The 2,742-nt window shown below is 41.0% G+C and overlaps 1 protein-coding gene across 1 annotated transcript; it reads right to left on the bottom strand.

Moving 5' to 3' along the window:
• Positions 1-3: 3 nt before the first annotated feature.
• PCDHB4 (protocadherin beta 4) lies at positions 4-2,274 on the bottom strand (the record flags this gene model as incomplete). Its single annotated transcript, XM_006731480.3, has 1 exon — positions 4-2,274. A coding segment is annotated over exon 1 (1,332 nt), but the record flags the coding sequence as incomplete, so codon positions are not given.
• Positions 2,275-2,742: the final 468 nt, after the last annotated feature.

Genomic DNA, 2,742 nt, shown 5'->3' with positions numbered 1-2,742 from the left:
GTCGTTGACGTCGGACACCGTCACCGTTAGGTGGTGCTGGGTTTTCAGCCTGGGCGTCCCCAGGTCAGTGACGGTGATGGTGATGTTGTACTCGGCCTGGCTCTCTCTGTCCAGCGGTCTCTCTGTTACTAGGGTGTAAAAGTTCTTGAAAGTCGGTTTCAGAAGGAACGGCAGATTATCTGGTATAGAGCAAATCATCTTTCCATTGTCTCCAGAGTCTCGATCTCGAATTCTGAAGATAGAGACTACAGTCTCAGGAGCATTTTCTGGGACGGAGCTGGTGAGTGAAGATATGGTAAGTTCAGGGGCGTTGTCGTTCACATCCACCACATCTATGAATACAGTGCCTTTTCCAGAAAGACCTCCTCCGTCTATAGCCTCAATTTCCACGTGGTAAGATTTAATTTGTTCAAAATCCAGTTTCTTTGTCAGTCGGATTTCTCCTGTGACTTCATTTATTGAGAAAGTTTGTTTAATTTCATCTGATGCTTGGAACAAGCCATAGGAAACACTCCCGAAGTGTCCAGCATCTACATCTCTAGCTGAGACACTAAGTACTGGGGAGTCTAGGGGGTTGTTTTCCAAGACCTGCACCTCATATGGGGTGTGCACAAACTCTGGAGCATTGTCATTGACGTCCATGATCAGGATTCGCACTGTGATGGTGCCAGACTTAGGTGGAGACCCACCATCCAGTGCCGTGAGGGTTAAGCTGAACTCAGGCTGCTCTTCTCGATCCAGCGGTTTGTCCTGCACCAAATCTGGGTATTTCTTACCTTCACTGTGATTTCGAGTTAGAACATGAAAATGAGAATTGGGGCTGATAGTGTATTTTTGAAGACCGTTGCTGCCCACATCCAAATCCTGAGCTAATTTCAACGGAAACAGAGTCCCTGGCTGGCTGTTTTCCGGTATTTTCAAGAGCATTTCCCCAGTCGGGAATACTGGGGAGTGGTCATTTACGTCCTGGATTGATAATTCTCCTTCAAAAAATTGAACCGGCGTTTCTAGGAACACTTGGAAATGCAGTACACACGGTTCAATAGGGCCACATAGCTCTTCCCGGTCTAGTTTCTCCCTCAAAAGCAAATCTCCAGTCTGACGATCCAGCTGCAAGCGCTGTTTGTCATCATCAGACACCACCCGGGCCGACCGGGCGGCCAGTTCCCCAATTCCCAGGCCCAGATCCTTGGTCAGATGGGCTACAAAGAAGCCACTCTCTGTTTCTTCCATCACAGAATAACGAATAGGCTGAGCAAGAGCCTGAGACAAGAACACCATCAAAATAAAGACCATCACTTGCCTGTTTGGTTGAATTCTCTCTAGCGTCTCCATATTGGAGACCCGGTGCTTACATCCAATCCCTTCTAGCACTCACAGAGATACAAAATTCTGATTTCTTGTTTGTTAGAGTCCTCACAAAGTTGCTTTTAATCTTAAATTCGTTTAGTATATCGCAGTCCAAACTCGCTGGTAACCCAGCACGGCTGGCAAAGCTCCTCGCGTGTATTTTTGATTCCTTTTTGCAACAAAGGAGTGCGCGAGCTTTTTAGGGCTCTTTATTCACAATCTTAGCCTGCAGCGCCACCCTGCGTCTCGATTGAGAAATTAATATTCTCAAGTCAAAGCACATTCTGGTGGTGTCCAAATGTAAGCTATTTTTTAAAGTGTTTAGAACTTTCACAAACTTTTTTTCCCATTAAATTGAATTATTTATAAGGTTACACATTATATTGCATGAGCTAGAGTAATTGTGAGCACAAAGCAAGAGGATACCCTGGTCTCCCCACACTCTAATCAGTGGAACTTCAAAGAACTCCATTTCCCCTTTATGTAATCTAACCAGGGGAGATAAATTCTTCTAAAATTGTAATTCATAATAGTTAATATTTGTTTATTTCCAAGTGGGTGAGGAATTTATGATTATGCAAAAGTTTGTTAAGGTGTTTGGTGTCACGTGATCTCAGGGAGACTATTTTTCAAAGGGAAACTTCTATGTCCCTACACTGCTATACAAAAAGTAGTATAGTTGAATGAAGAGGCATCTTGCTTTGTTATAAATCCTTTTACAGTGTGAACTCACATTAATTTTAAAAGGAAATCAAACAGTACTACAGTCAGATTCTCAGACCCGGATAAGAAATGAAACGGGTTTTACAGATAAGGAAACTGAAGCTCAGAGGGTAATAGGACTTGATTACTTGACTATTATCAGAATAATATAAAGACAAAATCAAGTGAGTAAGAATCATTAAATTTTGTTAAGGTAAAGGCTTTAAGTTTAAACTTACTTAGATAGATATCTCTATATTATAATAAGTTTACTTCTTACTATATTCATCCTTTGTATCCCAGATACCATATTCTTCAAGCAGCTGATATGGGCCAAATAAGAAGCCCTGATTTAAAGCATTTTAATCTGTGAGCAAAGGATGCCTCAGGCCTTGTCTATTCATATATCATAAAGAGGAGAGGCTTATTTATAAAATGGATTCCAGCACAGTGTGCAGCTATTGTGATTGCCCTGATATAGTAAGTTAACTGAGATACAGTTAAGCAGTTTATCGGTTACAATTAGTATATTGAGTGGAGTACCACTTATTTTGGCACATACAGGATTTTCCCTTCTTAAATATCTTGGCATTTCATTTAATTACTTAATTGACTTAATAAATTATAATTCATGTTGAATGAATTATTTTAAAAGCATGTTAATACTTAAATTCTGAGTGACAGAAAGTA

Source organism: Leptonychotes weddellii, unplaced genomic scaffold, assembly GCF_054177405.1.
Source record: "Leptonychotes weddellii isolate Sample4059 unplaced genomic scaffold, ASM5417740v2 HiC_scaffold_3500, whole genome shotgun sequence".
Lineage (NCBI taxonomy): Eukaryota > Metazoa > Chordata > Mammalia > Carnivora > Phocidae > Leptonychotes > Leptonychotes weddellii.
This window is presented reverse-complemented; position numbering and strand designations above follow the sequence as displayed.